The sequence below is a fragment of the Andrena cerasifolii genome, unplaced genomic scaffold (genome assembly GCF_050908995.1).
Source record: "Andrena cerasifolii isolate SP2316 unplaced genomic scaffold, iyAndCera1_principal scaffold0283, whole genome shotgun sequence".
Classification (NCBI taxonomy): Eukaryota; Metazoa; Arthropoda; class Insecta; order Hymenoptera; family Andrenidae; genus Andrena; species Andrena cerasifolii.
This window is the reverse complement of record NW_027485176.1, coordinates 3,842-21,920: the sequence shown is the minus strand read 5'-3', so window position 1 is coordinate 21,920 and position 18,079 is coordinate 3,842. Positions and strand designations below refer to the sequence as shown.

At 27.9% G+C, this 18,079-nt stretch overlaps 1 protein-coding gene across 1 annotated transcript; it reads left to right on the top strand.

The window, feature by feature from the left end:
• The first annotated feature begins 706 nt into the window (after positions 1-706).
• On the top strand, positions 707-5,899 carry LOC143378104 (uncharacterized). The gene has a single exon (XM_076829935.1). It carries the CDS (start codon positions 707-709, stop codon positions 5,897-5,899), a length of 5,193 nt encoding a protein of 1,730 aa, XP_076686050.1.
• Positions 5,900-18,079: the final 12,180 nt, after the last annotated feature.

Sequence of the window (18,079 nt, the reverse complement as noted above, 5' to 3'; positions counted from 1 at the left end):
CTTTACCAAAATTCAAGTGTACAAGTATTTTCATTCAATTTTATCAGAATATATTTTAAGTGTTACGTTGTTACGCGCTACAGTGTCAGTTTGATTTCATCACTGTCCTTCCACATACCTCAATCACCGTTCAATTAGTGAACTCTTGCGGTGGAAAAAACCGCAAGGAGTGTGACATTGTGTCGTCGGAGTCTTACAACCTCCAAAGAACAAGTCGACATTTTGGCCACAACATTTTTGGTCCTTCGAGCCGGATGCAAGTGCCTGGAGAGCCTTGATTCGCGCCTATCTGTACAACATATCCAGTGCTGTGGGAAGGACAGCATACGTCATCGCTGAGGAGCCCAGCAACCAGAGAAAGGGACTCGGCAGATCACCTCATCGTCAAGGGACCCAGCAGCTGAGGGACAACGACACCAGGTCGTTGCATCCTCGCATAACTCATCGGCGTCAGGAGCGATACCTGAGCACCAGGGGTCGGCGGAACCAGCATCACAGCTGTGCCGAATCTACGGCACGGACAGCGTCGAGAGCCAACATCGAGGACGTTGTTACCAGCCTCATTCGCATCGCCTATCATTGACAAGCCGTGTGGACCACCGGAGACTGCGACCACGTAAGTCGCATTCAGTTGTTGTTTGTGAGTCACCTATCAAACTAGTCCTATTATCTCATTCCCGTGTATCTATCGCGGTAAAATCTCGCCATGGCACCGAGCTTGGAAGAACGCCAGAAAACCTTAAAGTTGAAACGTGAAGCATTCAAATTAGAATTAGAAACCTTTCAACTACTGATAGACAGTACCGAAGCTGGAGATTCGGGCAGTCAAATTCAGGTGCATTTTGACGACCTCGAAAGTGAGTATATGTCGTTCAATAAGGCGCAAGCGGAGTTAGATTCCGCGGACACCACCGGGGAATTAATGCGCGAAAGAATAGCTCTCAAATCCGCGTTCATTACATGTAAAGCACGCGCGATGGATATTTTGAATAAACTCAAACATAGTCAGCAGACTGGAAGTGCGTTGGGTGTCGAGTCACTAAGTTTACGCGCGTCGCCACAATCGGCCATGGAGTCTATCGATAAAGACGTATACTTGCCGAAAATCAATTTGCCAACCTTTGCTGGAGCATACGGGGAGTGGCCTGGATTTTCCGATCAGTTTCACTCTTCGATACACGAAAACACACGCATTACTGAGTCCAAGAAACTACTATATCTTCGTTCGTGTTTAAAGGGTGAAGCAGCGAAAGCCATAGAGTCTGTAGGAAATTCCGCGGCCAATTACAGGGTTGCCTGGGGCCTTTTAGAGAAACGGTATAATCAACCAGCTACCATTGTAACTAATCACTTGAGGGCAATCGTTGACGTACCGTTGTTGCAAAAGCCATCGTATCAGGATTTTAGAACGTTTCTTAACAGCATGGAGGCTCATTACCGCGCGTTGCAAGCTCTGCAGCAGCCTAGTGCCGATACCGTACTTGTTCATTTGATAGTGTCTAAATTAGATGAAGAATCCGCCCTGAAGTGGAAGGAGCGCATGCGTGGCATTGCGTTTCCTAGTGTAGACGAGTTATTTGATTTTTTGCATGATCGGTATCAGACGATCGAACCCATCGGAGGGGGGGAACCCGCTGCTGGGGCTTCTGCCGTGGCTTCTGCCGTGGCTCCTGCTGTGGCACCTGCTACCAAAGCTCAGGGAACGGTTCGAAACCGTCAAGGTTTCCAAAATTCTAATAAACCTGCAGTAAGGGAATTACGATCAATTAGGCAAGTTCATTCTACCCAGAACGTGATATTATGCGGTTTTTGTCGAGAGCCACATTTTTCGCAAAATTGCAGCAAACTCTTAAGTCTTTCTGTGCCAGAAAGATCAAAATTAGTGAAGGAAAACCATCTTTGTTTTAACTGCTTACGGCCAAACCATTCGGTGAAGGACTGTCAGGCAAGTACCTGCCGACGATGTCATAAACGGCATCACACTCTATTGCACGTAGACCCTACCCCCGTACCTTCAGCTGTACAGGTAAACAATACCTGTTCGGTAATAAATGCTCGGCCAACGGTAATTTTGTGTACGGCGGTCATCGACATTGTAGACGGATTCGGGAAAACACACAAATGCAGGGTGCTATTAGATTCATGCGCCGAATCGCATTTTCTGTCGGAAAGAATGTGCAGGCAACTCAATCTACCCACAGAAGCAGTAAATATACCTCTTTGTGGCACAAACGCTATGCAGTCGGCTAGCACTAAAGTCACTCGAGCACAAATTAAATCGCGAAACTCTCGTTATTCAGAAAATGTAACATTTTTGATAGTTCGGGAAGTTTCACAACCGTTACCTCATGACTTGATTGACAGACAAACGTTGAAGATTCCGGTGGGGATACATTTAGCAGATCCAGATTTCCATATGACCGGTAACATAGATGGAATTCTTGGTGGTCAATTCTTCTGGGACTTGATGTGCATTGGCCGAATAGTTCTCGCGAATCAATGCACTAAATTACAAAAAACTCAACTCGGTTGGATAGTGGTTGGGCATGTACCAGATCAACCATCAACTCAATCAGCTACTTGCAATTTGACGCTTAGCGATCTTCAATCGGACATGCACAAATTTTGGAACCTTGAGGAATGCCCGTCCGTTAAATTGTTGTCTCCCGAAGAACAAGCGTGTGAAACTCACTATACTTCCAATACGATTCGCGACGCAGTGACCGGTCGATACACAGTTGGCCTTCCTTTTAACGATCAGAAGGAGAAGCTGGGTGAATCACGTCAAATAGCAGTGAATCGATTTCTGTCTTTAGAACGATCTCTTAATAAACGTCACGCTATCAAGGTTCAGTATGTCGAATTCCTTAAGGAGTACGAACGGTTAGGACATATGACAGAAGTTACGGACGAGAGCACCGAAGGTATCTATCTGCCTCATCATCCAGTGGTCAAAGACAGTAGCCTGACCACAAAGGTCAGAGTGGTGTTTGATGCATCGGCGCGTTCATCATCCGGTGTGTCGTTGAATGAGACTTTAATGGTGGGACCGACGATCCAAGATGATCTGGTCAGTATAATCACGCGGTTTCGGTTACATAAATACGTGCTAACCGCCGATATCGCAAAAATGTATCGGCAAGTCGATTTGCGCGCTGTAGATCGGAAATACCAAAGGATCCTATGGCGTGAGAACTCTAACCAACCGATAAAAACGTACGAATTGAATACGGTGACGTACGGGACGGCGTCAGCTCCCTTTTTAGCTGTCAGAACTCTTCACCAATTAGCGCACGACGAGATTGGCAATCATCCAATAGCTGCAAGCGCGTTTCTTAGAGACTTTTATGTTGACGACGTGCTTACGGGAGCGGATTCATTTGACGAGGCTATGTTGCTTAGAAATGAGTTGATTCGGTTAGCCGCGAAGGGAGGATTTCAACTTCGGCAGTGGGTATCAAATGAACCGCGTTTGCTCGAATCATTCCTGGATGCTAGTGTCCATGACCACATGGTGTTAGACGCGTCTGATGACAAAAAGACGCTGGGGTTGTATTGGAAGGCTGAACGGGATGTTCTGGGGTACACCATTAAGCAGGTAGAACCTTTACAGAAGGTCACCAAACGAACCATTTTATCACGCATTGCCCAACTCTTCGACCCTTTGGGGTTACTAGGCCCTGTTATTGTGCAGGCTAAGATTTTGATGCAAAATCTCTGGAAATGCAACCTCGACTGGGACGAGTCGGTCCCAGTAGACATTTATGGGGCATGGGTCAATTTTCAGTCACAATTGCCTTTAATACAGAGCGTTCATATTCCTAGGCGCGTTATTTCCGATGGTCACACACATTTGCAGCTACACGGATTTTGCGATGCTAGTGAACAAGCGTACGGTGCTTGCATATATATTCGCTCGACGCGTGACGGTCAAGGGTACAGCGCACAACTCGTTTCTTCAAAATCAAAAGTTGCACCTTTAAAAACTCAATCATTGCCGCGATTGGAATTGTGCGGTGCGGTATTGCTGATCAAATTATACAACATAATTATCAAAGCCATAAACCTTTCATTTGAAAAAGTAGTGTTTTGGTCGGATTCGACGATCACGCTGCAATGGATACGTACTGCACCGCATACGCTCAAGACGTTTGTTGCAAATAGAGTTAGCCAGATACAGCAGCATAGTGCTCCAAGTCAGTGGTTGCATGTGCCTTCAGAACACAACGCTGCAGATATATTATCACGGGGGTCCAACATCCAAGACTTTCTTATGGCCACTAGTTGGTTCACCGGACCCCGTTGGCTATCTCAGTCAGAAGACACTTGGCCGCATTATGACATGCAGCCGATAGACATTCCCGAGAAACGAAAGGTTGTGGTGTTACACGCAACGACCAATGCAGAGGTTCAATTGTTGGAGAAATTTTCTTCATTTATACTTTTACAACGCGTTATAGCGTATTGTCTTAGATTTTATTACAATGTCTGTCATAAGCCGAAGCGTGGAGGGCCTCTCACTACGAATGAGTTAACACAAGCACATTTTAGAATAATACGGTTACTTCAGAGATTGGTATTTACGAAGGAAATTCACGATCTTTCCAATAGTGAAATTACTAAATGCGGAACTCGATTCACCGCATTAGGTCCATTTTTGGATGAAGATGGACTTTTGAGAGTAGGTGGGAGATTGAAGCATGCACTACTGCCTTATTCAGTTAAACATCCCTTATTATTACCTCAAAACCACTTCCTTACGGAGTTAATAATCCGGGAAATTCATGTAAAACACGGTCACATTGGGGCGCGAGGCACGTTGCACGCGGTGCGTCAGAAATATTGGCCTGTTAACGGTATGATAACGGTCAAGTCTGTTCTTCGGAAATGTATTACGTGTCATAAACTCACGGCCATAGTTCCTCAATATCCAATTGGCCAACTTCCGAGGGACAGAGTTGTATTGAACCGACCGTTTTTGGTGACGGGGGTTGATTACTGCGGTCCGTTTCTCATAAAGGAAAAGAAGCTTCGAAATACAAAGAAAGTCAAAACTTATGTGGCAGTGTTCGTGTGCTTCAGCACTAAGGCAGTGCATTTAGAACTCGTTAGTGACATGACGTCGGACGCCTTTCTTGCTGCATTGAAGCGGTTTTTTGCTAGACGAGGGAAGTGTACCGATTTGTATAGTGACAATGGAACTAATTTCATTGGTGCAAGCCGCGAATTGCAAAGGATACATAATGCAATTCTTGTTCAGGATCCTAAGGATCACTTTCAAAAATATTTATCGGAGCAAAACGTTCGTTGGCACTTTATTCCTCCGCGTGCTCCCCATTTCGGTGGATTATGGGAAGCTGCAGTCAGGTCAATGAAACATCATCTCATGCGTATTGTGGGAAACGCTGTGCTCACGTTCGAGGGGTTCACAACATGTCTCGCGGAAATCGAAGCAATTCTTAATTCTCGACCGCTAACTCCATTATCATCTGACCCGAACGACCTCAGTCCACTAACTCCTGGTCATTTCCTGATAGGTGACTCGTTAACGAGCACTCCTGAGTGCGATCTTACAAGTGTCAAAACAGGTCGACTCTCATCTTGGCAACACATCCAGCAACTTCGACAGCATTTTTGGTCAAGATGGTATAAGGAATACCTGAATGAGCTGATCGTCAGGAAGAAATGGCATGATGGACGAACGACCCAGATCACGGAGGGAATGCTGGTCGTCTTGAAGGAAGACAACACACCTCCATTATGTTGGCCTATGGGACGAATTGTCGCTACTCATCCTGGTGAGGATGGTGTTGTTCGAGTGGCGACTGTGAGAACTTTAACCGGGGATTACAAGCGGAGCGTTAAGAGATTAAGTCCCTTACCTGTAAATGATGATTGAGACATTACCTTTGATTACTAGTCTGTAGAACATTATGTAACCGTAGTTGATAATCAATTATCCTTAGTCGGTCTGAATGATCGGGTTTTTAGTTATCACTCTATATATGCTTTAATATATGCTTTAATGTATGCTTCACATATATAATGGTTTGTTCAACGTATGCACGATTTTTGCACTGAGTCGTATTGTGTGTGGAGGCTAATTCTAGTACACGTAGAACCGGGAAAGGGTATTCGGGTTCATTGGAAAGCATTGTTTGTATGTACGCGTTTTCTACAGGTTATTGAACGTGGCCGTTCAAGAGGGGGCGGCATGTTGAGCGTGAAAAATACAATTATTGAATTCGAAGCGTTTCCTGGGCCTGTGCTTCGTCAATCCGCACGTGGCAAAACACTTGAGCCGACCGTCCGGGCCTAAAATCTTGGGACGTAACTATTTACCAGCGGTGCCGTGAAATATGGGCTATTGGGCCGAGTCAAGACCGCGTATCTCTAGACGACATAAACAAACGGAGTCGCGCCGTTCGATGCGATTTCGTGGAACTCAGTTTCCCTTTCCGGTGCGTTTCGTCGCCCAATGCCACAATCATTTACAGCCAATAGGCAATAGTCTACCACCTCTTATTTTTTAAGACACACCCCTGCAAGGGCTTTCAAAGGCTTGGTAGAGCCTGAATGCAACTTGGAAAACCAGATCGAACAAAACCTCTGTACTATCATCATCGACAGAATTGCATTCAGCATTCTGAGACACTACCAGCGCACATTATAACTTTACCAAAATTCAAGTGTACAAGTATTTTCATTCAATTTTATCAGAATATATTTTAAGTGTTACGTTGTTACGCGCTACAGTGTCAGTTTGATTTCACCACTGTCCTTCCACATACCTCAATCACCGTTCAATTAGTGAACTCTTGCGGTGGAAAAAACCGCAAGGAGTGTGACATTGTGTCGTCGGAGTCTTACAACCTCCAAAGAACAAGTCGACATTTTGGCCACAACATATATTTTTGCATTACTATTCTTATTGTATTCCACGTTATATTGCATTCTAAAGCTTATTGCGATCATTTATATTTCATATTAGCAACGCTTATTGCTTCTATAATAATCTCATTTGCTTATATCTATGTACTTCATATTCATATTTTCATATTGTGATTAATTAATATCTATATCAATGTCATGTGCCAATGCTTAAAATCCCAAGCATTAGTAATAAACCGCTTAGTTGTAAATCACGCTTTGAATTATTATGTGCACCCTTTGGTTACAAAGATCCCAAACAAACAAGCTGCCGCAACAGCTGATTTCTGTTAGTGAACGCGAGACGCTTACTCTGTTTACAAACATACTATTGCATGAGCCGAATAATATAACGGTAAATCCAATTACCGAGCCAAAACTAAAATAAGACCTAACAGGTGTTTCCAGGGTGTGTATTCGCCTTTTAAAACCTTCCCTGGTCGATTAGAGTGACGGATTTAATATTCGCGCCTGATCCCCTTCAAAATCCTCAGAGTGCTGGATTATAGATTCGCGCCTGACGTTCCTCTCCTTCAAAACCCTCAGTGTGCTGGATTCAAGATTCGCGCCTGACGTTCCTCTCCTTCCAAACCCTCGGTGTGACGGATTTAATATTCGCGCCTGGTCTTCCCCCAAAAATCTCAGAGTGCTGGATTTTAGATTCGCGCCTGTCTTTTTCCTTCCCCATAGTCATCGTTCCTAAAGACCTCACCCGGGACGTGACAAAACAAAATTTTTTAATTTTTTTTTAATTTTTTTTAATTTTTTTTTTAAATTTTTAAAATTTTTTTAAAATTTTTTTAAAATTATAATTTTTTTATTTAAAAAAATGTTTTTTAATTTTTTTAAAAATTTTTTTTCTTTTATTTTAATTTTTTTAATTTTTTCAATTTTTTATTTTTTTTTAAATTTTCTTATAATTTTTTTTAATTCTTAAAATTTAAAAAAAATTTTTTTTAATTTTTTAAAATTTAAAAAAAAATTTTAAAAAATTTCTTTGCATTATTTTTATTTAAATTTTTTAAAATTTTTTTAAATTTTTTTTTAAAAATTTGTTTCAATTTTTTAACAAAATTAAAAAAATTTATTAATTTTTTAATTTTTTTAATTTTTTTAATTTTTAAATTTATTTTTATTTTTTTTTTAATTTTTGAAAATTTTTCCAAAATTTTTATTAATTTTTTTAAAAGTATTATTTTTTTAATTCAAAAATGTTTTTTAATTTTTGAAATTTTTTTTTTAAGTTTTCTTTTTCTTTTTTTTAATTTTTTTTAATTTTTAGAAATTTTTTAAAAATTTTTTAATTGTTTTTTATTTTTTTTTTAAAATTTCTATATTTTTTAATTTTTTTTCAATTTTTAAATTTTTTTTTTTAAATTTTTATTTTAATTTTTTTTAATTTAAATTTTTTTATTTATTTTTTTAAAAATTATTTATATTTTTTTACTTTTTAAATTTTTTTTTAATTTTTCAAAATTTTTCTAAATTTTTTTTTTAATTTTTTTAAAAGTATTATTTTTTTATTTCAAAAATGTTTTTTAATTTTTAAAATTTTTTTTAATGTTTATTTTTCTTTTTTTTAATTCGTAAAATTTTCTTAAAATTTTTTTTTTAATTTTTTAAACAAAATTTTTCAATTTTTTTAAATTTTTTAAAAATTTTCTTTGTTTTATTTTTATTTAATTTTTTTAATTTTGTTTTTAAAAATTTGTTTCAATTTTTAAACAAAATTAAAAAAATTTATTTATTTTTTAATTTTTTAATTTTTTTAATTTTTAAAATTTTTTTATTTTTTTTTTAATTTTTAAAATTTTCTTAAAACTTTTTTTTTAAATTTAAAAAATTTTTTTTTTTTAATTTCAAATTTTTTTTTAATTTTTAATTTTTTTTTTTAATTTTTAAAATTTTTTTTACTTTTTTTTTAATTTTTGAAAATTTTTCTGAATTTTTTTTTTATTTTTTTAAAAGTATTATTTTTTTATTTCAAAAAATGTTTTTTAAAATTATAATTTTTTTATTTCAAAAAATGTTTTTTAATTTTTTTTAATTTTATTTCTTTTATTTTAATTTTTTTAATTTTTTCAATTTTTTAAATTTTTAAAAATTTTTTTTTTACTTTTTTAAAATTTTTCTAAATTTTTTAAAAATTTTCTTTGCTTTATTTATATTTAAATTTTTAAAAAAAATTTAAAATTTTTTTTTACAATTTGTTTCAATTTTTAACAAAATTAATAAAAAATATTTATTTTTTAATTTTTTTTCTATATTTTTTAATTTTTTTAATTTTTTAATTTTTTTTTAATTTTTGAAAATATTTCTAAATTTTTTTTTAATTTTTTTAAAAGTATTATTTTTTTATTTCAAAAATGTTTTTAATTTTTTAAAATTTTTTTTTAATTTTTATTTTTTTTTAAATTTTTTTTTTTGATTTTTGAAATTTTTTTAAATTTTTTTTTACTTTTTTTTTAATTTTTGAAAATTTTTCTGAATTTTTTTTTTATTTTTTTAAAAGTATTATTTTTTTATTTCAAAAAATGTATTTTAAATTTAAATTTTTTTTTAATTTTTATTTTTCTTTTATTTTAATTTTTTTAATTTTTTAAATTTTGAAAAAAAAATTTAATTTTCTTGTAATTTTTTTGAATTTTTAAAAAAAAATAATTTTCTTATAATTTTTATATTTTTTTAAATTTTTTTAAATTTTTCCAAAAAAATTTAAAATTTTTTTTTAATTTTTTTTTAATTTTTTTTAAATTTTGTAATTGTTTTTTATTTTTTAAAAAAAAAAATTTCCTTATTTTTTAAATTTTTTTTAATTTTTAAATTTTTTTTTAATTTTTAAAATTTTTTTTTTTAATTTTTGAAAATTTTTCTAAATTTTTTTTAATTTCTTTAAAAGTATTATTTTTTTATTTCAAAAATGTTTTTTAATTTTTTTAACTTTTTTTTTAATTTTTATTTTTCTTTTTTTAAATTTTTTTTTAATTTTTAAAATTTTCTTCAAACTTTTTTTTTAATTTTTTAAACAAAATTTTTTAATTTAAATTTTTTTTTTAATTTTAAAATTTTTGTTTTAATTTTAAAATTTTTCTAAATTTTTTAAAAAAAATTTTAAAAGTATTATTTTTTTATTTCAAAAATGTATTTTAATTTTTTTTTAATTTTATTTCTTTTATTTTAATTTTTTCAATTTTTTAAATTTTTTTAAATTTTTTAAAATTTTTTTAAATTTTTTAAAATTTTTTTAAATTTTTTAAAAATTTTCTTTGTTTTATTTTTATTTAAATTTTTTAAAAAATTTTAAATTTTTTTTTAAAAATTTGTTTCAATTTTTTAACAAAATTAAAAAAAACTTATTTATTTTTTAATTTTTTTCTATATTTTTTAATTTTTAAAATTTTTTTTTAATTTTTAAAATTTTTTTGAAACTTTTATTTAATTTTTTAAACTGTGACGTCCCACTATTTTTCGCGCGGTCCTATTCCAAAAATCTATTATTAAACCTCAAAACCACTCCACCGAAGTCCCTGAAACTGAACTCTTACCCCATCTCCTCAATCGTCGATCACCTTGATGTTGTACCTTAGCGGTCCTCAATACAAGATGATCGATACAAAACTCCACCTCGATGTTGTACCTTAGCGGTCCCCAACACGAGATAATCGTTACAAAACCCCTTCGCCTATTCGCCACATGAGGCACGAATCCTTCCCTTTAAAACGAATTCAAACAAGTCCATCGTTACAAAAACCTTCTTAAATCGAGACCACGTCTCAATCCCCTCTTTGCGACTCACAGAGTCCAAGCCAATCTAACCCCTTTCCTATAAAACACCCGAAATCCATACGACGAGTTGAGTATCTCTTTTCGCAGTCATAAAAACCCCAGAAACCTAATTGCGACGTATATTTGGCGTACGTGACATAAATACGTCTATTAATAGACGTACCGTTTATAAAAACCCCGGAAGTCCTACTACGACTTATTTCTTAAATATGTCAAGGTCTTTACCGCGCGTACCCCCCGCAATACTCCTGTAAAATCTTATAAATACGAGGTCCTGAGAGGCCAGAGCGATCATTTTTCTGCTCACGAAAGTCCGTGAGCAACTAGATTATATTACGAAAAGTTTATAACTGGATGATTCCAAAGTGTTCAAATCAGTGCTCTACGGCAACTACCGTAAGCAATTATAATTATTAATATTGTTATTCATCTCCATACCATTGACTATTATTATTTTTGTCTATCAAAGCTTATTGCGAACCTTCATTATTTTGTATTACTAACGTTTATTACCTATATATTCTCATTAATGCTTTCTTTGTGTATATATATTTTTGCATTACTATTCTTATTGTATTCCACGTTATATTGCATTCTAAAGCTTATTGCGATCATTTATATTTCATATTAGCAACGCTTATTGCTTCTATAATAATCTCATTTGCTTATATCTATGTACTTCATATTCATATTTTCATATTGTGATTAATTAATATCTATATCAATGTCATGTGCCAATGCTTAAAATCCCAAGCATTAGTAATAAACCGCTTAGTTGTAAATCACGCTTTGAATTATTGTGTGCACCCTTTGGTTACAAAGATCCCAAACAAACAAGCTGCCGCAACAGCTGATTTCTGTTAGTGAACGCGAGACGCTTACTCTGTTTACAAACATACTATTGCATGAGCCGAATAATATAACGGTAAATCCAATTACCGAGCCAAAACTAAAATAAGACCTAACAGGTGTTTCCAGGGTGTGTATTCGCCTTTTAAAACCTTCCCTGGTCGATTAGAGTGACGGATTTAATATTCGCGCCTGATCCCCTTCAAAATCCTCAGAGTGCTGGATTATAGATTCGCGCCTGACGTTCCTCTCCTTCAAAACCCTCAGTGTGCTGGATTCAAGATTCGCGCCTGACGTTCCTCTCCTTCCAAACCCTCGGTGTGACGGATTTAATATTCGCGCCTGGTCTTCCCCCAAAAATCTCAGAGTGCTGGATTTTAGATTCGCGCCTGTCTTTTTCCTTCCCCATAGTCATCGTTCCTAAAGACCTCACCCGGGACGTGACAAAACAAAATTTTTTAATTTTTTTTTAATTTTTTTTAATTTTTTTTTTAAATTTTTAAAATTTTTTTAAAATTTTTTTAAAATTATAATTTTTTTATTTAAAAAAATGTTTTTTAATTTTTTTAAAAATTTTTTTTCTTTTATTTTAATTTTTTTAATTTTTTCAATTTTTTATTTTTTTTTAAATTTTCTTATAATTTTTTTTAATTCTTAAAATTTAAAAAAAAAATTTTTTAATTTTTTAAAATTTAAAAAAAAATTTTAAAAATTTTCTTTGCTTTATTTTTATTTAAATTTTTTAAAAAATTTTTAAATTTTTTTTTAAAAATTTGTTTCAATTTTTTAACAAAATTAAAAAAATTTATTTATTTTTTAATTTTTTTAATTTTTTTAATTTTTAAATTTTTTTTATTTTTTTTTTAATTTTTGAAAATTTTTCTAAATTTTTTTTAAATTTTTTTAAAAGTATTATTTTTTTAATTCAAAAATGTTTTTTAATTTTTAAAATTTTTTTTTTAAGTTTTGTTTTTCTTTTTTTTAAATTTTTTTTAATTTTTAGAAATTTTTTAAAAATTTTTTAATTGTTTTTTATTTTTTTAAAAAATTTCTTTATTTTTTAATTTTTTTTCAATTTTTAAATTTTTTTTTTAAATTTTTATTTTAATTTTTTTTAATTTAAATTTTTTTATTTATTTTTTTAAAAATTATTTATAATTTTTTTAATTTTTAAATTTTTTTTTAATTTTTCAAAATTTTTCTAAATTTTTTTTTAATTTTTCAAAATTTTTCTAAATTTGTATTTAATTTTTTTTAAAGTATTATTTTTTATTTCAAAAATGTTTTTTAATTTTTTTAAAATTTTTTTTAATTTTTATTTTTCTTTTTTTAATTTTTTTTTTAATTTTTAAAATTTTCTTAAAACTTTTTTTTTAATTTTTTAAACAAAATTTTTTAATTTTTAAAATTTTTGTTTTAATTTTAAATTTTTTATTATTTTTTTTTAATTTTTGAAAATTTTTCTAAATTTTTTTAAAATTTTTTTAAAAGTATTATTTTTTTATTTCAAAAATGTTTTTTAATTTTTAAAATTTTTTTTAATTTTTATTTTTCTTTAATTTTTAAAATTTTCTTAAAAATTTTTTTTTTAATTTTTTAAACAAAATTTTTCAATTTTTTTAAATTTTTTAAAAAATTTTTTTGTTTTATTTTTATTTAAATTTTTTAATTTTTTTTTTAAAAATTTGTTTCAATTTTTTAACAAAATTAGAAAAAACTTATTTATTTTTCAATTTTTTTCTATATTTTTTAATTTTTAAAATTTTTTTTTAATTTTTAAAATTTTCTTGAAACTTTTATTTAATTTTTTAAACTGTGACGTCCCACTATTTTTCGCGCGGTCCTATTCCAAAAATCTATTATTAAACCTCAAAACCACTCCACCGAAGTCCCTGAAACTGAACTCTTACCCCATCTCCTCAATCGTCGATCACCTTGATGTTGTACCTTAGCGGTCCTCAATACAAGATGATCGATACAAAACTCCACCTCGATGTTGTACCTTAGCGGTCCCCAACACGAGATAATCGTTACAAAACCCCTTCGCCTATTCGCCACATGAGGCACGAATCCTTCCCTTTAAAACGAATTCAAACAAGTCCATCGTTACAAAAACCTTCTTAAATCGAGACCACGTCTCAATCCCCTCTTTGCGACTCACAGAGTCCAAGCCAATCTAACCCCTTTCCTATAAAACACCCGAAATCCATACGACGAGTTGAGTATCTCTTTTCGCAGTCATAAAAACCCCAGAAACCTAATTGCGACGTATATTTGGCGTACGTGACATAAATACGTCTATTAATAGACGTACCATTTATAAAAACCCCGGAAGTCCTACTACGACTTATTTCTTAAATATGTCAAGGTCTTTACCGCGCGTACCCCCCGCAATACTCCTGTAAAATCTTATAAATACGAGGTCCTGAGGGGCCAGAGCGATCATTTTTCTGCTCACGAAAGTCCGTGAGCAACTAGATTATATTACGAAAAGTTTATAACTGGATGATTCCAAAGTGTTCAAATCAGTGCTCTACGGCAACTACCGTAAGCAATTATAATTATTAATATTGTTATTCATCTCCATACCATTGACTATTATTATTTTTGTCTATCAAAGCTTATTGCGAACCTTCATTATTTTGTATTACTAACGTTTATTACCTATATATTCTCATTAATGCTTTCTTTGTGTATATATATTTTTGCATTACTATTCTTATTGTATTCCACGTTATATTGCATTCTAAAGCTTATTGCGATCATTTATATTTCATATTAGCAACGCTTATTGCTTCTATAATAATCTCATTTGCTTATATCTATGTACTTCATATTCATATTTTCATATTGTGATTAATTAATATCTATATCAATGTCATGTGCCAATGCTTAAAATCCCAAGCATTAGTAATAAACCGCTTAGTTGTAAATCACGCTTTGAATTATTGTGTGCACCCTTTGGTTACAAAGATCCCAAACAAACAAGCTGCCGCAACAGCTGATTTCTGTTAGTGAACGCGAGACGCTTACTCTGTTTACAAACATACTATTGCATGAGCCGAATAATATAACGGTAAATCCAATTACCGAGCCAAAACTAAAATAAGACCTAACAGGTGTTTCCAGGGTGTGTATTCGCCTTTTAAAACCTTCCCTGGTCGATTAGAGTGACGGATTTAATATTCGCGCCTGATCCCCTTCAAAATCCTCAGAGTGCTGGATTATAGATTCGCGCCTGACGTTCCTCTCCTTCAAAACCCTCAGTGTGCTGGATTCAAGATTCGCGCCTGACGTTCCTCTCCTTCCAAACCCTCAGTGTGACGGATTTAATATTCGCGCCTGGTCTTCCCCCAAAAATCTCAGAGTGCTGGATTTTAGATTCGCGCCTGTCTTTTTCCTTCCCCATAGTCATCGTTCCTAAAGACCTCACCCGGGACGTGACAAAACAAAATTTTTTAATTTTTTTTAAATTTTTTTTAATTTTTTTTTTAAATTTTTAAAATTTTTTTAAAATTTTTTTAAAATTATAATTTTTTTATTTAAAAAAATGTTTTTTAATTTTTTTAAATTTTTTTTTTCTTTTATTTTAATTTTTTTAATTTTTTCAATTTTTTATTTTTTTTTAAATTTTCTTATAATTTTTTTTAATTCTTAAAATTTAAAAAAAAATTTTTTTAATTTTTTAAAATTTAAAAAAAAATTTTAAAAATTTTCTTTGCTTTATTTTTATTTAAATTTTTTAAAAAATTTTTAAATTTTTTTTTAAAAATTTGTTTCAATTTTTAAACAAAATTAAAAAAATTTATTTATTTTTTAATTTTTTTAATTTTTTTAATTTTTAAATTTTTTTTATTTTTTTTTTAATTTTTGAAAATTTTTCTAAATTTTTTTAAAATTTTTTTAAAAGTATTATTTTTTTAATTCAAAAATGTTTTTTAATTTTTAAAATTTTTTTTTTAAGTTTTGTTTTTCTTTTTTTTAATTTTTTTTAATTTTTAGAAATTTTTTAAAAATTTTTTAATTGTTTTTTATTTTTTTTAAAAAATTTCTTTATTTTTTAATTTTTTTTCAATTTTTAAATTTTTTTTTTAAATTTTTATTTTAATTTTTTTAATTTAAATTTTTTTATTTATTTTTTTTTAAAATTATTTATATTTTTTTAATTTTTAATTTTTTTTTAATTTTTCAAAATTTTTCTAAATTTTTTTTTAATTTTTCAAAATTTTTCTAAATTTGTTTTTAATTTTTTTAAAAGTATTATTTTTTTATTTCAAAAATGTTTTTTAATTTTTTAAAATTTTTTTTTAATTTTTATTTTTCTTTTTTTAATTTTTTTTTAATTTTAAAATTTTCTTAAAAAATTTTTTTTAATTTTTTAAACAAAATTTTTTATTTTTAAAAATTTTTTTTTTAATTTTTTAAAATTTTTTAAAATTTTTTAAAAATTTTCTTTGCTTTATTTTTATTTAAATTTTTTAAAAAAATTATTAATTTTTTTTTTAAATTTGTTTCAATTTTTTAACAAAATTAAAAAAATTTATTTATTTTTTAATTTTTTTAATTTGTTGAATTTTTAAATTTTTTTTTATTTTTTTTTTAATTTTTAAAATTTTCTTAAAATTTTTTTTTAAATTTTAAAAAAATTTTTTTTTAATTTAAAATTTTTTTTAATTTTTAATTTTTTTTTTAATTTTAAAATTTTTTTTACTTTTTTTAATTTTTGAAAATTTTCTGAATTTTTTTTTATTTTTTTAAAAGTATTATTTTTTTATTTCAAAAAATGTTTTTTAAATTTAAAATTTTTTTTAATTTTTATTTTTCTTTTATTTTAATTTTTTTAATTTTTAAAATTTTTTTAAAACTTTTTTTTTAATTTTTTAAACAAAATTTTTGAATTTTTAAATTTTTTTTTTAAATTTTGAATTTTTTTTAAATTTTTTTAAAATTTGTTTTAAAATTTTAATTTTTTTATTTCAAAAAATGTTTTTTAATTTTTTTTTCTTTTATTTTAATTTTGTTAATTTTTTCAATTTTTGAAATTTTTTTTTAATTTTTAAAATTTTCGTAAACTTTTTTTTTAAATTTTAAAAAAAATTTTTTTTTTAATTTTCAATTTTTTTTTAATTTTTAAATTTTTTTTTTAATTTTTGAAAATTTTTCTAAATTGTTTTTTAATTTCTTTAAAAGAATTAATTTTTTATTTCAAAAATGTTTTTTAATTTTTTTTAACTTTTTTTTAAATTTTTATTTTTCTTTTTTTAATTTCTTTTTTAATTTTTAAAATTTTCTTAAAATTTTTTTTTTAATTTTTTAAACAAAATTTTTCAATTTTTTAAAAATTTTTTAAATTTTTAAAAAAATTTTTAAATTTTTTAAAAATTTTCTTTGTTTTATTTTTATTTAAATTTTTTTTATTTTTTTAAAATTTTTTTTAAAAATTTGTTTCAATTTTTAAACAAAATTAAAAAAACTTATTTATTTTTTAATTTTTTTCTATATTTTTTAATTTTTTAACTTTTTTTTATTTTTTTTTTAATTTTTTTTTAATTTTAAAAATTTTCTTAAAACTTTTATTTAATTTTTTAAACAAAATTCTTTATTTTTTTAAAAAATTTTTTTTTAATTTTTAAAATTTTTTTAAAATTTTTTTAAAATTATAATTTTTTTATTTAAAAAAATGTTTTTTAATTTTTTTTTAATTTTTCAAAATTTTTTAAAATTTTTTAAAAATTTTCTTTGCTTTATTTTTATTTAAATTTATTAAAAAAAATTTTAATTTTTTTTCAAATTTGTTTCAATTTTTTAACAAAATTAAAAAAAATTATTTATTTTTTAATTTTTTTAATTTTTTTAATTTTTAAATTTTTTTTATTTTTTTTTAATTTTTGAAAATTTTTCTAAAATTTTTTTTAATTTTTTAAAAAGTATTATTTTTTTAATTCAAAAATGATTTTTAATTTTTTTTTAATTTTTCAAATTTTTAATTTTTTTTAAATTTTCTTAATACTTTTTTTTTAATTTTAAAAAATTTGTTTTTAATTTTAAAATTTTTGTTTTAATTTTAAATTGTTTTTTATTTTTTTAATTTTTGAAAATTTATCTAAATTTTTTAAAAATTTTTTTAAAAGTATTATTTTTTTATTTCAAAAATGTTTTTTAATTTTTTAAACAAAATTTTTCAATTTTTTAAAAATTTTTAAAATTTTCTTTGTTTTATTTTTATTTAAATTTTTTAAAAATTTTTTTTAAAAATTTGTTTCAATTTTTAAACAAAATTAAAAAAACTTATTTATTTTTTAATTTTTTTTCTATATTTTTTAATTTTTTTAACTTTTTTATTTTTTTTTAATTTTTTTTTAATTTTTAAAATTTTCTTAAAACTTTTATTTAATTTTTTAAAGAAAATTTTTTAATTTTTAAAATTTTTGTTTTAATTTTAAAACTTTTTTTATTTTTTTTTTAATTTTTGAAAATTTTTCTAAATTTTTAAAAAAAATTTTTAAAAGTATTA